At 54.0% G+C, this 20,186-nt stretch overlaps 2 protein-coding genes and 1 non-coding gene across 4 annotated transcripts; all 3 read left to right on the top strand.

Moving 5' to 3' along the window:
* Positions 1-2,323: 2,323 nt before the first annotated feature.
* Atn1 (atrophin 1) lies at positions 2,324-15,875 on the top strand. Of its 2 annotated transcripts, none has more exons than XM_028754479.1 (10): positions 2,324-2,515; positions 8,333-8,507; positions 8,657-8,794; positions 8,920-9,033; positions 10,181-12,159; positions 12,305-12,527; positions 12,763-13,459; positions 14,564-14,707; positions 15,012-15,192; positions 15,320-15,875. In XM_028754479.1, the coding sequence occupies exons 2-10, from the start codon at positions 8,481-8,483 to the stop codon at positions 15,351-15,353; spliced, it is 3,537 nt and encodes a 1,178-aa protein (XP_028610312.1). In that variant the 5' UTR covers positions 2,324-2,515; positions 8,333-8,480; the 3' UTR covers positions 15,354-15,875. The 2 variants fall into 2 exon arrangements, with proteins under 2 accessions (XP_028610312.1, XP_028610313.1); XM_028754480.1 differs by having other exon boundaries at positions 2,381-2,515; positions 10,184-12,159.
* Positions 15,876-17,197: 1,322 nt separating this feature from the next.
* LOC114610074 lies at positions 17,198-17,259 on the top strand. Its single transcript, XR_003709635.1, has one exon. It is a non-coding gene; the product is annotated as a U7 small nuclear RNA (small nuclear RNA).
* A 41-nt stretch (positions 17,260-17,300) lies between these two features.
* CUNH12orf57 (chromosome unknown C12orf57 homolog) lies at positions 17,301-19,260 on the top strand. The gene is made up of 3 exons (XM_028754498.1): positions 17,301-17,564; positions 17,784-17,960; positions 19,030-19,260. The coding sequence occupies exons 1-3, from the start codon at positions 17,513-17,515 to the stop codon at positions 19,179-19,181; spliced, it is 381 nt and encodes a 126-aa protein (XP_028610331.1). The 5' UTR covers positions 17,301-17,512; the 3' UTR covers positions 19,182-19,260.
* Positions 19,261-20,186: the final 926 nt, after the last annotated feature.

Below are 20,186 nucleotides of genomic sequence, written 5' to 3'. Positions count from 1 at the left end.
TTTTCCTAGCTTCATGCCCTGTCCTTACCTAGGCCTACATTTTTCTTTTAGGCTTAGATAAGTAATCTTGGCTGTTGCCTTAGTGGTTAAACAAGGGTAGAGGCTCAGTCTAGAAAGGTCCTGGGCCAGGCCCAGTGGGAAACTAAAGGAAAGAGAGGAAATGCAACGGGGGAGAGGGAGGAGTCGTCTCAGCAAAATTAGTTGGTGGAGAGAAGGAGGTGGGTCTGAAAGCACAGAGGAAAAGAAGCCAGGGGGACACAGGAGAGGCCCTGGTCCAGAGCCTGATCTCTCGGAGGCCTTGGAAGGGGACAAGCCGATGGGTATGGGGGTAATGTGAGTCCCTGCAGACGCAAGGGCCTTCAGAGTGGGGTGATGGGATATTCGTTCCTAGATGGAACAAGCATTCTTGCTCGGTTTCCCTAGTGCTTTGGAATCTGTGTAGAGCTTTTTGGGTAAGTTCAAGAGCTTGGCTGAATCTGGCCTAAGGAATGGTGGCATCAGACCTGGGTGGCTACAAGGCTAGCCATTCTCCTCCCTCCCCCAAAGGCAGCCTGCCCATTCAGTGTCCCCCACTCCACCTACTCAGTCTGCAGCTAGGCTGGCTCCCACAAGTACCCTACCCCACCTCCAAATCTGGTGAACTACTAAGGGCTCCCAATCCAGACTCCAGCTCCAGCTCTTCCTGTTTCCCAGCCTGCCTCCCTCCCTTTCTCTAGCCTTCCCAATTTCAGCTGCCAAAAAATCACCGTCTCTAGTGTCCTTTGTCCTGGGAGATGTTGCTGCTGGTGTGGGGCCAGACAAGGAACCCAGAAGAAGGCACCGGTAGAGTGATGAGGGTGCTGACTTCATGGCTGGCTGTAGGTTGGGCATGGCTGGCACACGGACTGGAGAAGAGTTGGGAGGAGCATGCTGTGGTCTGTGCTGGAGACTGCCTCCATATTCCAACAACTGTTATAGGGAACCTAGGCACCCTAAGATGTATGTAGGTCCTTTCCACCTAATCCCCTACTTCATCCTTTCTGTGGCCATGACCAAAGATGCTACTTGTAATGACTTCAGACTTGAGAAGGTCTAATTCAGGACACTCTAGTAAACGGAAGGATCCAAACGTGAAGTGCCACCCCTCAGTTACCTCTTCCAAACTAGCGCCTGGGCCCCAGTCTGTCACTCCTCCAGGGTCCTCCGTCTCTAGCTCCTCTCTTTCCCCCTCACTGACCCTCCCACCACGATGCCACAAAGGCCCTATTTATCCTGTGTGTCCTTCCAGACCTCTCTAATTCATTCTCCTCCACTTTGTTTGCCAAAGGAAACAGTTCTTAGTTCGATTGGAAGCCCCCACCTTCATGTTTTATCAACCCACTCCAAACCAGTCTCCCTCTAGAATAGGCATCCTCTCCCCCCACACACACACCCTGCTTCCCCCACTTATGAGACCTCTCATGCCTTCTCTCCCACAGAGGTATCTCTGGACTTCCAGCTTTCCTTCATCATTCCCAAATTCTTGTGGTTTGCATTTTTTCTCAACACCAATCACTGCCTTACACTCTTATCTCTTCCAGAAACATCATTCTCTTAGTGTGTCTCCATCTTTTCCCGCCCAGGTCCACAAACTTCCATCGCAGTGTCTCCGAAATAGCCCCTAAACCCCTCCAGCCTCAGCTTCTGGCCCTTCCTCTCCATCTTTCCAATATAGCCCCATTATCCAAATCTCTACTTCAGTATTCCCCAAACTCCACCTACTTCACCCCTGCCACAGCCCCTCTTGTCCCCAAACTTCTCCAGCCTCCCCAGGTCTGCCTTCGCAGTCCACAGCCCCTCCCACCCAGCCCTCTCCCGCGCGGGGCCCGCGAGCTCCCCACGCTCGGCGCCGCGAGGCCCTCTCTCTCCGCGCCCCGGCCGGCTTCGGCCAACTCGCCGGGCGCCTCCCCTTCCTCGATCCTCCGCCCCCCGACTGCCGCGCGCTCCCTCCCTCGCGTCTCCTCCGGGCCCCTCTCTCCTCCGTTCCTCCGCGCTCCCTCCTTCTCCCTCTTCCTCCCTGCTCCCATCCCCCTCTCCCGAGCGCCCTCCCTCCGCCGTCCGCTTTCCTGTGCGAGTCGCCGGACGCGCCGCCCAGCCCGTCCGTCCGCCCGCAGCCCCGCGCCCGGCCGGGGCCTCCGGCCAGGACGCGTTTCGGGGTGGCAGGCCTCGGGGCGGGCTAGGGGCGCGCGGCGGGAGGGTCGGGGGTCGCGGGCCTCGCCGGGGCCGCGAGTGCGGGCGGAGGCGGGCGGCGCGGCGGGGGCGGGCGGCGCGTTCCGGGCGGGAGGGCGGGGGAGGAGCGCGAGAAGCCGATCGGGGCTGCGCGGGGAGCCGGGCATGGGGGCCGCCCTCCGGAGGGGCCGGGGCCGCCGCCGCCGCCGCCGCGGCAGCGACTGAAGCCGCGCAGCAAGGAGGGGCGGGGAGTGGCCGCCGCCGTCCCCGGGAGGCTCCGGAGCCCGACTGCACTCGCAGCCAGCCAGCCGTCCCGAGCCGCTCGCAGGTAAGGTCCGCTGCCGCCGGCCCGGGCCGCCCCGTTCCGGCCCGCGGCTCCCCGCCCCCACCCCTCCCGGTCCCCCCTCCCGCCGCCGCCTCCATTTGTTATTTTCCCCGGTCGGTCGCGTTCCCTCATTGCGGGCACGACCGGGCCCGAGGCTGGGGACTCAGGGGGTGGGGCCGCCCGGAGGAGGGACGCGGGCCCGGGAGTCGCGAGCTCGGGAGGTGGGGGGAGGAGGGTCTTGGGAGGAGGGCTGACGGGGCCGAGCGTCGCCAGGACCCGAGCCTAAAGGGGAGGAGGAACGCCGAGGTGGAGACTTGGCGGAGGTAAACCGGGGGATGCTGTGCGGGTGGTTTGCGGGGAAGGCAGGACGGATCGGAGAGATGGCAGCGAGGTGGGGCGTGAAGGCTCCGGTAGCCCCACAGGCCCAGAACCCGGGTTCCAGAACCCAGGGTTGCGGGTATGAGGAACGGGGAAGTGGGAACAGGGAAAGGGGTGTGGTAGGTGGTAAAAGGAGGGTTGTAGCTGCCGAGAGGGGGTATTGAACCTGGGGGAATGGAGATGAACCAGGAGAGGCCCATGTTTGAGAAGACGGACGTTTTCTGGGGTGGAAATGGGAAGGCTGTATCTTTTGTGACTCAGTTTTCTTTTCCCCATTCCTGGTCACCTCTGACCCTGTTTTCCTAATCGTAGACCTAGTTACTTCGTGAAGGAGGGAGGGGGGCGCTGAGGCTTGGTAGTGTGAGTCCCCTTAACACTAACAAGAAAGGCAGCAATTCTGAAGGGAAAATTAGAAAGGTTGGGAGGATGGGAAAGAAAAGAGGATTGGGCAATCGCATAGGCATTCCAAGGAATGGTGACCTCCCCCCCCCCCCAGGGCATGGGCTGTCCCGTAGCTGGGCTCTATCTAGGAGGTCTTCCTCACTGCTTTGATCTCAGAGATATCTCTTTGTGCCTGGGGCAGGTTACCTTAAAGCTCCCTTCCCTGAGGGTACTGTGAGAAGGTCGGAGTTGCTTTGGCAACTAAGGTGGTAATACCGGCTGCCAGATGGACCCCTGGGATGGTCTCTTGGGGGGGCACTGTTTTTTTTTTTTCCATTTTGTTGCCATGGCAGTGAGCCAGTGGGAAGTCCAATAGGTGGGGATTCAGTATGGAGACTGGGCCTCACTCAGCCTGTAGCTTTGTCCTTGGTGGTTGGTGGGAGATGTTTCTGGTGTTGCCCCAAGTAGGGGTTTCTTAAGGAGGTGCACCCCTTCTCCTCCAGAAATCTGTTGGAACAAGTAACCCTGTTGCTTGCAAGGCACTCCTATAAGCCTCTACTTGGTTATGGTAGGAAGATGACACTGTTGTTCAAACTATCTGGTCTTGGGCTGGGTAGGTCAGTAGTAGTGTTATTTCCTAGCATGTATACATAGGCCCTGGGTTTGAACTCCAGAAGCAAACAAAATCAAAAACCAAGGCAATTTCTGTTGGCCTCTACCACTCTTGTTGTCTTCTAAATGGTTGACTCGGAACTATTTTTATTTTTCTTGAATTCCTCTCTTCAGTTCTCTCTGTCAGTTCTCAGGGTGACCCTTTCATTCAACTGATATTTGGCCATTTTTCTGAACTTACAGAAATGGCATGCCTGTTTGGGTGAGGGTGGCCCAGGGGAGAGGGCTATGAAGCAGCCTGGAGCAGAGCATGGTGCTCTGGAACGGGAGTTGAGAGACCAAGGTGTACTTCTTGATGGTTCTCTCTGACCTTGGGCAAGTCACTTCTCTGTCCTTTGAGCGTCACCTTCATTGGATGATGAAATGGCCTCTGGTTCCTTCAGCAGACCTGGGTTCTAACAAGGCTACATTGTCATCTGCTGGTCTGTGCTTCGTCGATGTCTTGGTCATTTTCATCTGATTGTTAATCTGGCAGGTCTAGAAGGGTGGGAGGAGGTCGGTGATCCTGAAATACACCCCGTAAGGGCTTCCCAGGAAGTCTGACATGGTCGTTTTCTGGCATTCCTGTCATATTTGTATATTTGTTCCTTACTGTCTTTTTAAAAATTTAATTACATTTACTTATTTGTGGGTGTGCTGGGGAGGACATGTGGAGGGTGTTCTGGACTGGAGGACGACTGGAGTTGGTTTTCTTCTTCCGCCCTGTGGTCCGACTCAGGTCGTTCATTTTAGTAGTAATCTCTTGGTTTTTTGTTGGTTTTTGAGATGGGCTTATAGCCAAAAGTGGCCTTGAACTCACTACCTAACGGAATGACCTTGAATTTGCCTCTATTTCTGCAGTCCTGAGAAAATTCCTTTCCTCTGCCTACCCATAGACTCTTCTGATTTCTCATTTCCCCGCCTTCCAAGTTTTGGTCTTCCTTCCTTTCCTTTTGCAGCAAGGTAAAGAAGGCAAACGTGTACATGAACCACGTGCTGTTGTACATGGTAGATGCTTCTAAGTGTTAGTTAGAGACGGCCTTCTAGGGGAGATGGAGCGCCACTTGGCCAGTTGGTATTAGAGTCTCACCATACCTACGTTTAGACTTAACCTATGATCTGACCCTAGCCTCCGTTCCATCCCTTCCTCTGCCGCTGCTTATCTCAGGAACTTCTGCCTCCATTGAAGACTTTTTCTATCATCTCAGCTGATTAAAAAAGGTAACAAAGGCAGTGATTGCCCTGTTCTCCAAGGAACTTTGTTGTATTTTTTGACCTTCTGGGTCTCTTAGGATCCAAACTGGCTTGGTGAGCAGGCTGTGATTGGAGGAGATGGGCACCCTGCTCCAGGGGGCCTGATGAGGAAACCAGCCACAGGTGGTCATCTCTGTCATCCTTGTTACATTACTCTCTTCTGTTCAGTACTGTTCTTTGAAGATTTGCTTCTTCTCCCTCCTCCTGTTTTCCCATTCGTAGTTTTATGTTTTGAGAGGACCTCATGAAACTTAGATTGGCTTTGAACTTGCTGTTTGCCAAGAGTGGCTGGTCCTGCCTTCACCTCTCAAGGGCTGGATTACAGAAATGTGTCACCGTGTCTGGTAATGCATACTATGTTAAAACCAATCCACAAACCACCTAGAAAGTGTGTGTGGTTACAGCTACAGTTGAAGTACATTGGTTTACTGGGCCAAGCATCAGTTGAAAGTTTGGACTTAGGGCTCTGTCCCATCCGTTTTGTGCCCCTTAAAATAAGTAGTTAAGTTTCCTGGAAACATTAGACTCTCCTGTTCCTCATTGCCTGCTTTTATATGGTTTAGTGGTGTTGGGCAAAGAGTAATTACCTTGTATTCCTTAGAGAAAGTCCATGTAAAAATGTCATTTAACTGTACCTTCCAACTCAGAATGAGTGAGTAAACCGAGTCTGTTCTCTTCAGGGTTACTAGCTAATTCAAAGAACCTGCTAAGTCCAGGGTATGCCAGTAATTTCAGCACTTGAGACCCTGCCTCAAAAACCCAAAACAACAACCAAAAAGATCTCCCGACACGACCTTGATGTGAAGGTCATCGGCACTAGTACACTTGACTGAGGCACTCCTGGGGAAGCTGAAATGGAAGAGCCTGCATTTGAAGCTGGCATACGGTGCATAGCGTGGTTCCATCTCAAATACGGACAAGACCTCATATGTGTGTATATCACGTCAGTAGAAAGTATAAAGAGGAAAGCTATTTTCACTCTTAAAATATCTTACAGGCTGGGGCTTGGAGGCACACACTTTTAATCCTAGCTCTCAGGAGGCAGAGGCAAACAGATACCTGTTGGTTCAAGCCTAGCCTGGTCTATATAGTAAGACTTTGTCTTAGAGAAGGAGGTAAAGAGAGAGAAAGAGGGGAGTGAGAAGGGGACCTGAGAGATGGGTCAGTGGTTCAGAGCACTTGTTGCTTATGCAGAGGACTCAGGTTCTGTTCTTTGCACCCACTTGATAGATAGTTCCAGTGAATCTGCTGTCCTCTTCTGACCCCACAGGAACTAGGGACACACATGGCACACATACATTCAGGCAAACATTCATACATAGAAAATTAAATTCAAAAAAATTATGGGTACTATTAAGGAGTACAGTTGAGTGTGTTAGTCTGGCGTCCCGGTTCAGTGCTCAGCACCAGGTAAGCCTGTAATCCCAGCACTGGGGGAGTGAAGGCTGAAGGATCAGAAGTTGAAGCACAGATGAAAATGATGGGCTGTGGAGACACAGAGATGGTGATAGTTATATTTGTACTGCTAGATACGGATAGATAGGCTGTTGGTGCTGAGAGAGAGGACAGGCTTAAAATCTGTAAGTCTGCATTGTATGTTCACTGACACTTTGTCTTTTTGTAGTTTGAAATATTTTGAGTCGGGTCAGGCTGTGGCGGTGCACACCTTTAATCCCAGCACTGGGGAGGCAGAGGCAGGTGGATCTCTGAGTTCAAGGACAGACTGGTCTACACAGAGAAGTCCTGTCTCAAAAAACTTGGGTTGGGCTGGTGTGATGGCTGACTGGGTTAAGGCACTTGCCATAAAGCCTGACAACTGGAGTTTGACCCCTGGGTCCCACATGGTGAGAGGGGAGAAGTGACTCTTACAAGTTGACCTCAGACCTCCACACGTACATCATAGCATCTGCAGACCTCTCCCCTCGGTCAGTCAGTATATTTTGAGTCTGGATAATGTGAATGCTTTGATGTATCTTTTAAGCACAGGAAACACCAACATAGCCATCCCTTGATATTGGGGGGATTTGTTCTAGTACACTACACACACCCCAAAATAAGCACATACTAATGTCCTAGTGTCTAAATATGTCTACACACATTCTTCCATGTTCTTTAAATCATCTGTGGAGATCATGTATAGTAACCAATTCCATGTAAATGTTTGATAAAGTCAACGTGTTCAAAGCTGAGGTTACAAACTATTGTAGACATGCCATGCATAGTAGGCAAACAGGTTGGCCGGTGAACACTGGAGAGGGACCTGGGGCTGTGACAGGGCGGGGCTACAGCAGCCTGGGTCCGAATGTCATTCATTCTTGTAGATAGAGCAAGGTGGTGACGTAGCAGATTCGGATTGTGTTTGGAACCTTCTGGGTTGACGTTGGTGAGGCTGTGAGGCTCGGTATTGTAGATGGGACGTCCTTCTGCATCATCTGATGTGAAAAAAAGATTCTTATCTGTGTGGCTGATCTAGGTCTTCTTAGAACTCTCTCCGACTTCTGAGGAGAGTTTAGAGGAGCGAGCGTGGCCTTTGAAGTCGGATTGCAGAGAGCTTGGTTCTGACTTCGTTGTGGGGTCATTGTTCTTCCCTGTGGAAGGTGGGGTGGGTCCTTGTCAGCCTGTGAGCCTCCGTTCCTGTACTTAGGCCCACTTGAGAGTTATGTTGGAGATGTCCCTGAAATCCTTATGTAAAGGCTCGACACAGGAGACACTCAGTAAACCAGCACTCAGCCTCATTTCTTTGTGTTTCTTTGGAATTTGGAAGGCTCTGGAACTCAGGAGTAGACAAATGTTTTTGTTTTTAGACAGGAGTTTGCTATTTAGTTTAGGCTGGCCTTGAGTGTGTGATGCCTGCCCATGGTCTTCTGAGTGCTGCCATTACAGGCATCCACCACCACACCAGGCCACAGATACTCTTTTGGGCTTGTGGAGGGTAAAATCCTGCTGTGTGTTAGGTTAGGGCTCATAGGTACCTCTGGATATTCTGCGTTCCCTAGAGGTGAAGGCGATTATATTGTAAGAATGTCCTTCCCTTAGCTGACGTAGCCTATGGAACAAGTCGCAGCCTCTTGTGGTCCGCCTCTTGCCTCAGTGCTGCTCACTCGGCCCCTCCTGTTGCTGGTACAGTATGAAGATGCTGATGCTTTTTCCTAACAGATTCACTGAAAACACCCTGCAAGTAGCACGTGCCTACAACTGCTTCTAGCTTCCCGGGCCACAGCTGTGGGGAGCTTGGGGTACAGCAGACACGTTTCTGTATTCAGCTGCCCAGGCAGAGGAGAATGGGGTCTCCACAGCCTGAAGAATGAAGACACGACAGAATAAAGACTCGGTGAGTAGGAGCTATCATAAGCACTATGGCAGATCAAGGGCAGGGGTGGGGGAGCTAGGAGGAAGGGTTTGAAGCGGAGAACAGAAGCAGCACAGAGCCTAAAGTTAGGAGCCATGTGAAAACGTGACCTGCCCCTATCCTACTCGCAGATGTCAATGAGGAGTGGACGGAAGAAAGAGGCCCCCGGGCCCCGGGAAGAGCTGAGATCAAGGGGCCGGGCCTCCCCTGGAGGGGTCAGCACATCCAGCAGTGATGGCAAAGCTGAGAAGTCCAGGCAGACAGCCAAGGTATTCGTCCTCTGGTCCCCACAGGATGCACAGCACTGCAGCTGAGGGGGTGTTTGGGGTGGGGCTTCAGGTCTGGCTGGCAGAGGCTTGAGATAGAAGAAGCCATGTTCTCTTCTCCCTAACAGAAGGCCCGAGTAGAGGAGACCTCAACCCCAAAGGCCAACAAGCAGGGCCGGAGCGAGGAGATCTCAGAGAGTGAGGGCGAGGAGACCAGTGCGCCCAAAAAGACCAAAACCGAGGTGAGAGACCTTGCAGCCGTCCTAGCCTCTGTTCTGTTCTTTCTGCAAACTTCTCCTGTGCACCATTCCCGCTTTGCCCTCTGCTTAGATATACAACCCTGTCCTGGTACCTATCTGCGGTACCCTGCCTATAATACAGTAGATAGATAGCTCGTGAAACTTTAGTTAAGAACAGTACGTGATAAGGCTGGGCCAACGGGGACTAGGGAAGGGCATCACAGCCTCCTTTGTGGGAAAAACAGAAGCTAGGAGGATGCAGAAATGGGGCTGGGAATGTAGCTCACTTGGTAGAGTGCTTTGCTTAGTACATAGTGCAGAGTCCAAGCACTTAACAAACATCTAAAAGCTAGGCTTGGTGGTGCACATCTCTTACCCTAGCATTCAGAAGATGGACACAAGAAAATAAAAATTTAAGTTCCGTCAGGGGTAGTTCAGGTCTTTAATCCTAGCACCAGAGAAAGGAAAGGCAGATAAATCTCTGAGTTTGAGATCAGCCTGGTCTACAGAGTGAGCAGGACTGCCAGGGCCACACAGAGAAACCCTGTCTCAAAAAAAAACCCAACCCCACCCCCCCAGAAAATTCATGGTTATCTTATGACACATGGTGAGTTGGATATCAGCCTAGGTTATCTTAAACAGTCTTTAAAACAGGGGCAGTGAGGGGACATCGGAGAGATGGCTATTCAATCGAGTACATTGGCTGTTCTTCCAGGGGACCTGGGTTCAATTTCCAACATCCACAAGGCGTCTCACAACTGTCCGTAGCTCCAGTTCCTAGGGAATCCAACACCCTCATACAGTCATACATGCAGGCAAAACACCAATGTACATACAATAAAAATAAGTAAATAAAAACAAATCTTTACAGAGAAGAGAATACCTGAGATGAGAGGGTACACAGGAGGTGGTGAGGGTCTGCAGTCAGTTGTGAAGGGACAGTGTTTGAGATGGACACCTGAAGGTCTCGTGTTTGACCAGGAGGGAAATACACTGACTTTCAGGGAACAGCGGAGACGTGGGAGAGAGGTGCTAGATGACAGGACCTTGAGCGAGCCTCCCCCATCACGTCACTCTGTAGCACAACAGTCCTCAGGGGACTGGGGAAACAGGGGAGGAAAAGAGGAAACCTAGCCCTTTTCCCTGACAGCAGGAGCTCCCTCGCCCGCAGTCTCCCTCGGATCTGGACAGCTTGGACGGCCGCAGCATCAATGACGACGGCAGCAGTGACCCTAGAGACATAGACCAGGACAACCGAAGCACGTCCCCCAGCATCTACAGCCCCGGCAGTGTGGAAAATGACTCGGATTCATCCTCTGGCCTGTCCCAGGGCCCAGCCCGCCCCTACCACCCACCTCCACTCTTTGCTCCTTCCCCTCCACCACCAGACAGCACCCCTCGACAGCCAGAGTCTGGCTTTGAACCTCATCCTTCTGTGCCGCCTACTGGATACCATGCTCCAATGGAGCCCCCCACATCGAGATTATTCCAGGGCCCGCCTCCTGGGGCTCCTCCCCCACACCCACAGCTCTACCCTGGGAATACTGGTGGAGGTGTTTTATCTGGACCCTCCATGGGTCCCAAAGGGGGAGCAGCTGCCTCCTCAGTGGGTACCCCTAGTGGAGGCAAGCAGCACCCCCCACCCACTACCCCAATTCCAATATCAAGCTCTGGGGCCAGTGGCGCTCCTCCAGCAAAGCCACCCAATGCTGCAGTGGGTGGTGGGAACTTACCCTCTGCTCCCCCACCAGCTTCTTTCCCCCACGTGACACCAAACCTGCCTCCTCCACCTGCCCTGAGACCCCTCAACAATGCCTCAGCCTCTCCTCCTGGCATGGGGGCTCAGCCAATCCCTGGGCATCTGCCCTCTCCCCACACCATGGGGCAGGGCATGAGTGGACTTCCTCCTGGCCCAGAGAAGGGTCCCACTCTGGCCCCCTCTCCCCACCCTTTGCCCCCAGCTTCTTCCTCTGCCCCCGGGCCCCCAATGCGGTATCCATATTCGTCCTCCAGTAGCTCTGCAGCAGCAGCTTCTAGTTCCTCGTCGTCCTCTGCCTCCCAGTACCCAGCGTCCCAGGCCCTGCCCAGTTATCCTCATTCCTTCCCCCCACCAACAAGTATGTCTGTCTCTAATCAGCCACCCAAGTATACCCAGCCTTCTCTCCCATCCCAGGCTGTGTGGAGCCAGGGTCCACCTCCTCCTCCCTATGGCCGCCTCTTGGCCAACAACACCACCCATCCAGGCCCTTTCCCTCCTCCTGGGGGTCAGTCCACAGCCCACCCACCAGCCCCTGCCCATCACCATCACCAGCCGCAACAGCAGCAGCAGCAGCAGCAACATCATCATGGCAACTCTGGGCCCCCTCCACCTGGAGCGTATCCTCACCCCCTAGAGAGCAGTAACTCCCATCATGCACACCCTTACAACATGTCACCCTCCCTGGGGTCTTTGAGGCCCTACCCATCAGGGCCAGCACACCTGCCTCCCCCTCACGGCCAGGTGTCCTATAGCCAAGCCGGTCCCAATGGTCCTCCGGTTTCTTCTTCTTCCAACTCTTCCGGGTCTTCCTCTCAAGCCTCCTACTCATGTTCACACCCCTCGTCATCCCAGGGCCCCCAAGGGGCGTCCTACCCCTTCCCACCAGTCCCTCCAGTCACCACCTCCTCAGCTACTCTTTCCACTGTCATCGCCACCGTGGCTTCCTCGCCAGCAGGCTACAAGACAGCCTCGCCACCCGGGCCCCCTCAGTACAGCAAGAGAGCCCCATCCCCAGGGTCCTACAAGACAGCCACCCCGCCTGGATACAAACCAGGGTCGCCACCCTCCTTCAGAACAGGGACCCCACCTGGCTATCGAGGCACCTCTCCGCCAGCAGGCCCAGGGACCTTCAAGCCAGGTTCCCCCACCGTGGGGCCGGGACCCCTGCCACCCGCGGGGCCTTCAAGTTTGTCATCTCTGCCTCCACCACCCGCGGCCCCGACTGCAGGGCCGCCCCTGACTGCCACGCAGATCAAACAGGAGCCAGCCGAAGAGTATGAAACCCCGGAGAGTCCGGTGCCCCCGGCCCGCAGCCCCTCGCCCCCTCCCAAGGTGGTGGACGTGCCTAGCCATGCCAGCCAGTCAGCCAGGTAAGCAGCCGTGGGGTGGGGCGAGGGTGGGGTGGGTCTGGAGCTGTAGACGAAGGGGCTTTGCGTTCATGGCCAGCGTGCTACTGGAATCAGAGACAGACTGGTGGGGGCTGCCCTCGAGGCTCAACAGCTCTGCGCCCGGCAGGTTCAATAAGCACCTGGACCGTGGCTTCAACTCGTGCGCGCGCAGCGACATGTACTTCGTGCCGCTGGAGGGATCCAAGCTGGCCAAGAAGCGCGCGGACCTGGTGGAGAAAGTGCGGCGCGAGGCCGAGCAGCGCGCACGCGAAGAAAAAGAGCGCGAGCGCGAGCGGGAACGTGAGAAGGAGCGCGAGCGCGAGAAAGAGCGCGAGCTGGAGCGCAGTGTGGTGAGTGCGTCACAAGGTGCGCCGCGCCTCTCCCGGCCCCGGGCTAGCGCCGCCGGTCGCTTCGCCACCTAGCGGACGGGAGGAGCCGCTGCAGCCCAGGAAGCTCAGGTTTCCAGCCAAGGGGGAGGCTGGGATGAAGCATGTTGACTTTAGACCGCTGAGACAGATGAGCAACCTGGGGCAAGTAACTACCCGCGTCTGTTATTTTGACTCCACTTCTATGTGTATTCTGCAGAAATTGGCCCAGGAGGGCCGTGCTCCAGTGGAGTGCCCGTCTCTGGGTCCAGTGCCCCATCGGCCTCCCTTTGAGCCTGGCAGCGCTGTGGCTACAGTGCCCCCTTACCTGGGTCCTGATACTCCAGCCCTGCGCACTCTCAGTGAATACGCCCGACCTCACGTCATGTCTCCCGGCAATCGCAACCACCCATTCTATGTGCCCTTGGGGGCAGTGGACCCGGGGCTTCTGGGTTACAATGTCCCAGCCCTGTACAGCAGCGACCCAGCTGCCCGAGAACGGGAGCGGGAAGCCCGTGAACGTGACCTCCGTGACCGGCTCAAGCCTGGCTTTGAGGTGAAACCTAGTGAGCTGGAACCTCTACATGGGGTCCCCGGGCCAGGCCTGGATCCCTTCCCCCGACACGGGGGCCTGGCTCTACAGCCTGGGCCACCTGGCCTGCATCCTTTCCCTTTTCATCCGAGCCTGGGGCCCCTGGAACGAGAACGGCTAGCGCTGGCAGCTGGGCCAGCCCTGCGTCCTGACATGTCTTACGCTGAGCGGTTGGCAGCTGAAAGGCAGCATGCAGAAAGGGTGGCAGCCCTGGGCAATGACCCACTGGCCCGGCTGCAGATGCTCAACGTGACTCCCCACCACCACCAGCATTCCCACATCCATTCTCACCTTCACCTGCACCAGCAGGATGCCATCCACGCAGGTAAGACCCTATTTCCTGCGTCCGCAGTCTGGCTTCCCCTGGATGCCATAATGTTCTTCCCTTCTCTGGCCAGAACTCCCCTCTCCTGAGATTACTGGCTTCCCTTCACACGATCTCATGCCCGCCTCATAGTCCAGATGTCTATCCTTGATAACATCAGTATGGGGCCTTTTGAAGAACCACCTTCCTCTCTTTATCTTTATCCCCTCTCCGTGCCCCTCACACACCAGCGTTCCTGTTTCTCTGTATACAAATGCTGTTTGTTGCCAGCATGTCCTTTTCCTTACATCTCGGAGGCTTCTGTGTTTCTGCTCATCTGTAGGTGTAGACCGTTTTAGGAAGGTCCATGAAACTTTGCCATAGGCAGTAATGAGCTTATCTACTCTCGTATGCTGTAGCTTATAGCACAGAACACTGCTTGGCTGGCCTTAGAGCCGGTCATTCGGAATTCCTTGTTTCTTCTCACCCAGCTCCCTTGCTAGAGCATATATTTAGTTACTTATTTATTAAGTATACAAAAAGCAGCAGGCTTTTGGCAGTCTTATACATCACACTCTGCTCATTCATATTCACACCAGTTCTTAATAGTTCTCTCTGATACGTTTCCTAAACTTAAAAGAGAAGTGTTCCAGGCCGGGCAGGGGTGGCGCACGCCTTTAATCCCAGCACTTGGGAGGCAGAGGCAGGCGGATTTCTGAGTTCGAGGCCAGCCTGGTCTACAGAGTGAGTTCCAGGACAGCCAGGGCTATAACAGAGAAACCCTGTCTGGAAAAACCAAAAAAAAAAAAAAAAAAAAGAAAAAGAAAGAGAGAGAGAGAGGGAGAGAGAGAGAGAAAGAGAGAAGTGTTCCCTAAACGTATCCTTTATCTCTTCAGAGTAGTCCAGTTTTTTCTTTGCTTATCTGCTCTGTAATACCCGGTCTCCAGTCTTCCGAGCCTCCTCTCCGGCTGTTCTGTTCATCTCCGAGGGGCTAGCTCCTCTGTTCCCCTTGGTTCTGCTTTGGATCCTCATGTTTGTCTCTTCACAGGCTAGACCCCTCCACCCCAGTGTGGTTGTCCCCAACCCTGCCTCCTGGTTGACACCTTCCTCTTCTCTGCCCTCCAGCCTCCGCCTCGGTGCACCCTCTCATTGACCCCCTGGCCTCAGGGTCTCACCTTACCCGGATCCCCTACCCAGCTGGGACCCTCCCTAACCCCCTTCTTCCTCACCCTCTGCACGAGAACGAAGTTCTTCGTCACCAGCTCTTTGGTAAGGATGGAGGTGGGGGTGGACAGGCTCAAGTGAGGGAAGACCAGAACAGAGGAACTCGGGTGGTGGGACGGACCAAGTGGAGTCTGGAGAGAGATGTGAGCAACTGAGGTAGAACTAGAGAAGCTGAGGTCCTTGTAAAGGAGCCTTAGTGCTAGGCTGATTCCGGTCCATCACAGGCTGACAGTGGGTAGGTTAGGCCGGGTAACTTTACACTTTAGCCTCAGCTTCCTCTGTCTGTCTGGAAAATGGCTGACTGTCCCGATCCAGCAGTCCAGTTGATTGCCATGCTTTCTTCTTACAGCTGCCCCGTACCGGGACCTGCCGGCCTCCCTTTCTGCTCCAATGTCAGCCGCTCATCAGCTGCAGGCCATGCACGCGCAGTCAGCCGAGCTGCAGCGCTTGGCGCTGGAACAACAGCAGTGGCTACACGCTCACCACCCACTGCACAGCGTGCCACTACCTGCCCAGGAAGACTACTACAGGTACCCCAGGCTGCCCCCAGAGCACAAGGGGAAGCGGGTTATGGGTGTGGTACCACAGGACGCCAGGCCCTTTGGAGGGGAAGCCCCCTTTTCCAGTCTCATCTCTGATGCATTGCCTCTTACCTAGTCACCTGAAGAAGGAGAGTGACAAGCCGCTGTAGAACCTGCGATCCAGACAACACCCTCTGCTCCTTCATCCAGACCTTGGAGGACCTCCCCCAACCTTTTGACCCCACCCCACCCCCAGCCGAGGAGCGGGTGCTGCCCACTTGCAGAGCTCCTGCAGTTGGGCAGAGGGAGGGAGGGAAGAAGGGACAGACAAGGCCAGGGCCCGGGGTTGTGTGCAGAGGTGGAAGTGGCAAGGGTGGGGACAACGTGCACGGTATCTTGGACCAGGTCCCTTTTCCTATCCCCTGCTTTTCCCCTCTATGCCCAGTCCTTGGTGGCCACTGCTCCTCCCCTAACCCATTGGTGTGATTTTTTTCATCCGTTAGATGTGGCTGTTTTGCGTAGCATTGTGTGCTGCCCCTGCCCCATCCCTGTGTGTGCACCCCCTCGGCGATATGTGCCCCTTGCCCGTCCCACATTAATAATTTATATATATAAATATCTATATGATGCTCTTTAAAAAACATCCTGACCAAAACCAACCAAACAAAAACATCCTCACAGTTCCCCAGGAATATGTCTGTGATGTGTTTTTTATTTGGGGGAGGGGCGGTTGGAGTGGGTGGGGTGTTGGGGTAGGTAGGGTGAGAGGTCTGGTTGTTGTAGGGGAAGTGGGAAGGGATGGGGATTTCTTACGGAAACTGATGAGTTGGGCAAGGTCTCTTTTGTTTTAATTTTTATTCATTTATTTTACATCTGTCTTCAGACACACCAGAAGAGACTTATCAGATCCCATTGCAGATGGTTGTGAGCCACCACATGGTTGCTGGGAATTGAATTCAGGATATCTGGAAGAGCAGTCAGTGCTCTTAACCCCTGAGCCACCTCTTTACCTTGAGAAGGATCTTCATCTCGGATGCTCAGCCATACTTGTGGGGGTGCCCTGTCCTAGACCCTTAAGTTGGGGAGTTAAGGCCACTGAGACCTTTCAGAGCAAGAATAGGCCCACAGCAAGCGTAACCAAATCTAAAACCTTCACAGACCTTCCAAGTACTTCCACCGCTGACGTCATGTTCCACCAGAGCGCTCCAGAGACAGTTTCAGAGATGTCACTCCCTTTCCGTAGCTTAGTTTGATAAATAATTTTGAATCAGTTAAATTTGTATAACCAGGAGGCCAATAAGATTAGTATTTTTAAAAGATATAATTAGGTGTATGGGTTCATGTTTGCGCTTATGAATGCAAGGCCTCAAAAGAGGCCAGAAGGTGTTGGATCCCCTGTAGCTTGAAGTAGGGCAGTTAGGAAATGCCAAGCAGGGTGAGCCATCTTTGCAACCCCTCTATTTTTAGTGAGCCAGGGCCATGGAGCCCAAGCTGGCCTTGAACTTCCTCTCAGCTTTTGTGCTGGCATCACAGAAGTGTGGTGCTATGCCAGGTAGGGGCTGGGGTTCTGGAGTCCTTGTAGTGTGGGGAGAGGATGGGTGACAAACGCTTGTAAGGATAAGAGTACAAGGGACCGAGCCACATCGCCTACCAGTACATACGGCCAATTCGCTTCGGCTTTTATTCTTGTGAAGCTGTGTGGGTTTTTTTTTTTTTTTTTTTTGATGTTTTTTGGGTTTTTTTTTTTTTTTTTGCTCTTAACAACGAGGGAGCTGTGATTGGCTGGAAACAGCCAATCAGCATTGAGTCATTTGCATAGCCCCTATCAAGCAATCACAAACTTAAGAAACGACCGGTTTTATAGTCTTTTAGAATATTATTTATCGAACCGAATAAGAACCTGTGCTTTATGATTCACATATCAGTGGAGGGCTATGGAGATGGCACCCTAATCTCACCCTCACCGAAAGTGGAGTTGGTGTTCTTCCCTGGCTCGCCACAGCCGCACTTCTGCAAGTGTTACAGCTCTTTTAGAATTTGTCTAGCAGGTTTTCTGACTCCGGTCGGAAAACCCCTCCCAATCTCACTGGTCTATAATAACAGCAAGTGCTCTCTGTCCCTGCCGAGGGGTAGGCTGGGGGGCTCTGGCCCTTGGTTTCCTAGGAAATGCGTGTGTGCCAGAGCCACGCTCTGAGACTTCCGCCCTGTGCGATAGCGCTTCCTTTCTGCTTCCACTGACCCGCAGCCGTGGGGGTGGGGGAAGCAGCCGGCTGCAAGCTTCTCCGGAGCTCTCCAGTGTTCCCATTACTCCAGTACCGAGTGGCGTCCTATGGCGTCCGCCTCGGCTCAGCCCGTGGCCCTGAGCGCAGAGCAGGCCAAGGGTGAGGAGCCTAGTCTGGGCGTGGGCCGTCTTCTGGGGGGAGGGCTCAGTACTGTTCTTCCTTTCTCCGGGTGGGGCCCTTGCCCATTAGGACGGAGGGTTGGGAGGACGAGCTTGTCGGGTTGCTCGCAGGCCTCGGTCCACTCACTCCTGCCTCCTCTGTCCTCTGGGCTCGCCCGCCGCGCTCCGCGGATCTCTCTGGGATGCTTCCGTCTCGCAGTGGTCTTGGCGGAGGTGATCCAAGCGTTCTCGGCCCCAGAGAACGCCGTGCGCATGGACGAGGCTAGAGACAATGCGTGCAACGATATGGGAAAGATGCTGCAATTCGTGCTGCCCGTAGCCACACAGATCCAGCAGGAGGTTATTAAAGCCTATGGCTTCAGCTGCGACGGGGAAGGTGGGTCCCACCGGGCCTGGCGAAGGAATGGACTGGGGGTGGGGGTGCATGATGATAGCCCCTGGGTCGATCTCTTTCTCGCCACAGGGCGGCAGTCATAATCAAACATTGCCACTCACACCTCAGGGACTAGACTTAAGCCCCGCCTAAAAAGTTCTGACTCTTGAAACCAGGCAGTGGTGGCAGGCGCCTTTCATCCCAGCATTTTGGGAGGCAGAGGCAGGCAGATCTCTGGTCTGTAGGATGAGGAGTTCCAGGACAGCCGTGGCTATACGAAGAAACCCTGTCTTGAAAAACCAAAAAACAAAGAAGTTCTGGCTCTTGAGCCCAAAGCCTTATGGTAGGCGTATGTCTCATCACTGAGCTATATCTTCCCAGTTGTCTTTGAGGTAGGGTTGGCCAGAATGGCCCAGAACCAGAGATCCTCCTTTATCAGCCTTTTGAGTAGGTGATATTACAGGCTTGGGTCGTCAGGCCTGGCTCTAACCTGAACTCTTTCTTGTCTGCCTTTCAGTAGGCTTTGGCAGTTCCTGCTAACCATTTTGGTTAACAGGTTGGGTGTCGGAGGTTGAACTCTCTTCCCAAGAACACTTGTTCATTGATTTCTTTTGTTGCTGTTGGCCAGGACTACCTGGGAGTCTCAGTCACATTAGGCTGCTTGAGGCTAAACTGCTAAACATGGCTCACCTGAGAGTGAAAACATAATGCTTATTTATTTATTTAATTTTTTTTTTTGAGACAGGGTTTCTCTGTGTAGCCCTGACTATCTTAGAACTCGTTCTCTAGACAAAGCAGGCCTCAAACTCAAGAAATCCACCTACCTCTGCCTCCCCAGTGCTGGGATTAAAGACAGGCCCAGCTGTTTTAGGGCTTTTTCCTATTGCATCCAGTTGTGCCTAGTGAAAACCAGGGAGGGGCTGGTTGAGGCCATGCAGGACATCGGTGTGAATTGTCCTCTTTTTGCAGATGGTTGCCTGACTAAACGGAGATCTCCCACTCTAGGGAACCCCTTTGCCTGCCTCCGCACACTGGTCTCCAGCGGTGTGACTTGACCGGCTTCTTCTTGCAGGTGTCCTTAAGTTTGCCCGCCTGGTCAAGTCGTATGAAGCCCAGGATCCTGAGATTGCCAGCCTGTCAGGCAAGCTAAAAGCCCTGTTCCTGCCACCCATGACACTGCCGCCCCATGGGCCTGCTTCCGGAAGCAGTGTGGCTGCCTCCTGAGATTGGTTCTTTTCTGTATGCTGCTGCTATGGAGGAGGCCTTTGTGTTCCAGAGGATAATAAATGTACTTGTGACCAAACCTTTGTGTCAGTCATTTGTAGTCCTAAATATACCCCCACTTGTTGCCACCCAACCGCTTCTGGCCTTTCCCCTCCTTTAGGCCTTTCCTATACTCTTTACTGGGACCAGCCCTGCTCTCATGAGCCCTAGGGTGTGGGAGACTAAATGGGCCTCTTGGTACCCTGGGAGGTTTGCTCACAAAGGTGGTACCTCCTATGAGCAGTGGGCTTTTCTTTTTCTTTTCTTTGAGCTCTGTGTTTTCCACTGTCTGAGAGGTACTCTTCTGAGGGCGGTCCCTTGGCTAGGGTTACTTCCTGGTCTCTGCTCCTTCCCGCCCTCCTGCTCTTTCAGTCTGAGCTCCAGGTGGAACTGCAGGTGGCTCCTCCCCTTCGAGGGAAGTAGGCCCAGGCAGGCCTGAAGCCGGCTGGACTCCGCAGGGCTCTGGGGAATTAGGCTGTGGTGGGCGGACTCTGGCCAGCCCCGCCCCACCCGTCCTTCTCTCAGAGACCTGTAATCCAGGGGCTTGGCCTTAGAGTGGCATTGGTTTGACAGACTGGGAGGAGGAAGTGGCCGAAAACCCGAAGTATTCTTCCTGAAGGTCTGGATCCCTGAACAGCTGTGCCACTCGATTGGCCCCGCCCCCGTCGCCCTTTGCCTGTGACTTCCCCCACTCCTCCAGGGAGATGCTGTCCCGCGGGTAAGTCCCCTCCGCTACCTGTGTGTGTCCCACAGACTCCTGTTAGTCTAGGTGGATGGGCATTGTTCACACCCTCAACAAGTATGCCTCCATAAGTAGTCTACCTGCCACCAATACCCCTGCCCTGAGTCGGCATCCTGTCCCTGTGAACATTCGCTCCTTACAAGATATAAGACCTCCAGGCTCATACCCCTCTGCCTACCCCCCCCCCCCCCCCCACCCCCACCCCCAAATTTTTAGTTTTTTTT

The sequence above is a fragment of the Grammomys surdaster genome, unplaced genomic scaffold (assembly GCF_004785775.1).
Source record: "Grammomys surdaster isolate TR1022 unplaced genomic scaffold, NIH_TR_1.0 126013, whole genome shotgun sequence".
Classification (NCBI taxonomy): domain Eukaryota; kingdom Metazoa; phylum Chordata; class Mammalia; order Rodentia; family Muridae; genus Grammomys; species Grammomys surdaster.
Note: the sequence above shows the minus strand (reverse complement) of the source record. Positions and strands in the feature narration are given on the sequence as shown.